Raw genomic sequence first — 915 nt, forward strand, 5'->3', positions numbered from 1 at the left:
TGCTCTGTTCCCGGGTGCCCCCCCCGGGCACGGGGAGCTCCCACCCGGCCCCCAGCAGAAGAGATTTTTGACTTTCCCGGCTCTGACATGGTGCTGATGTTTGGTTAAACGCTAAAATGAGATAAACCAGGTAAAGGAGGGCGCTGGGCAGGGAGGAGAGCGTGGGGTGGCCAATGCCACCTTCGGCTGGCACAGGACACCAACCCCGGCTGGGTGAGGCTGCTGTCCCCTGGTGCTGTGTCCCCCTTGTGAGCCGTGTCCCCTCCCCAGGTGGACAGTGACACCATCTGGAACGAGCTGCACTCGTCCAACGCCGCGCGCTGGGCAGCGGGCAGCGTCACCGAGCTGGCCTTCAAGGTGGCCACCAGGGAGCTGAAGGTACGGGGGGGTCTGGCGGGGTCCCAGGGCTGTGTCACCCATGGCTAGGGGTCCCTGAGTGGTGTCACCCATGATTTGGGGTCCCGGGGTGGTGTCACCCCACAGTTGGGTGGCACTGGGGACAGGGCTGGGTGTCCCCCTGGGGTGGCCGCTCTGACCTGGCCCCTGCTCTGTCCCCAGAACGGCTTCGCTGTGGTGCGGCCGCCCGGACACCACGCGGATCCATCCACGGCCATGTAAGGCCCCTCCCTCCCCGAGGCACCTGGGGAGCCCCAGAAGCACCTCCAGGGCTCAAACCCACCCCAAAACCCCCCCTGGGAGCCCCCCCTGCCCGGGGGAAGCTCGGGAAGGGCCCGAGGTGACTCCCACCCCTCTTCCCAGGGGATTCTGCTTCTTTAACTCGGTGGCCATCGCTGCCAGGCAGCTGCAGCAGAAGGGGAAGCTCAGCAAGATCCTCATCGTGGACTGGGTGAGTCCCCAAGATGTTCCCAGGATGTCCCCAGGATGTCCCCAGGATGTCCCCAGGATGTCCCCAGG

General features: G+C 66.0%; 1 protein-coding gene across 1 annotated transcript in view; it reads left to right on the plus strand.

The window, feature by feature from the left end:
• Nucleotides 1–915, plus strand: part of HDAC7 (histone deacetylase 7) — a 30,464-nt gene that overhangs the window by 27,088 nt on the left and 2,461 nt on the right. The window contains exons 12-14 of the mRNA XM_031064524.1: nucleotides 271–378; nucleotides 559–614; nucleotides 760–847. Coding sequence (XP_030920384.1) covers nucleotides 271–378; nucleotides 559–614; nucleotides 760–847 — 252 coding nt within the window. The remainder of the gene's footprint in view (nucleotides 1–270; nucleotides 379–558; nucleotides 615–759; nucleotides 848–915) is intronic.

The sequence above is a fragment of the Geospiza fortis genome, unplaced genomic scaffold (assembly GCF_000277835.1).
Source record: "Geospiza fortis unplaced genomic scaffold, GeoFor_1.0 scaffold676, whole genome shotgun sequence".
NCBI lineage: Eukaryota > Metazoa > Chordata > Aves > Passeriformes > Thraupidae > Geospiza > Geospiza fortis.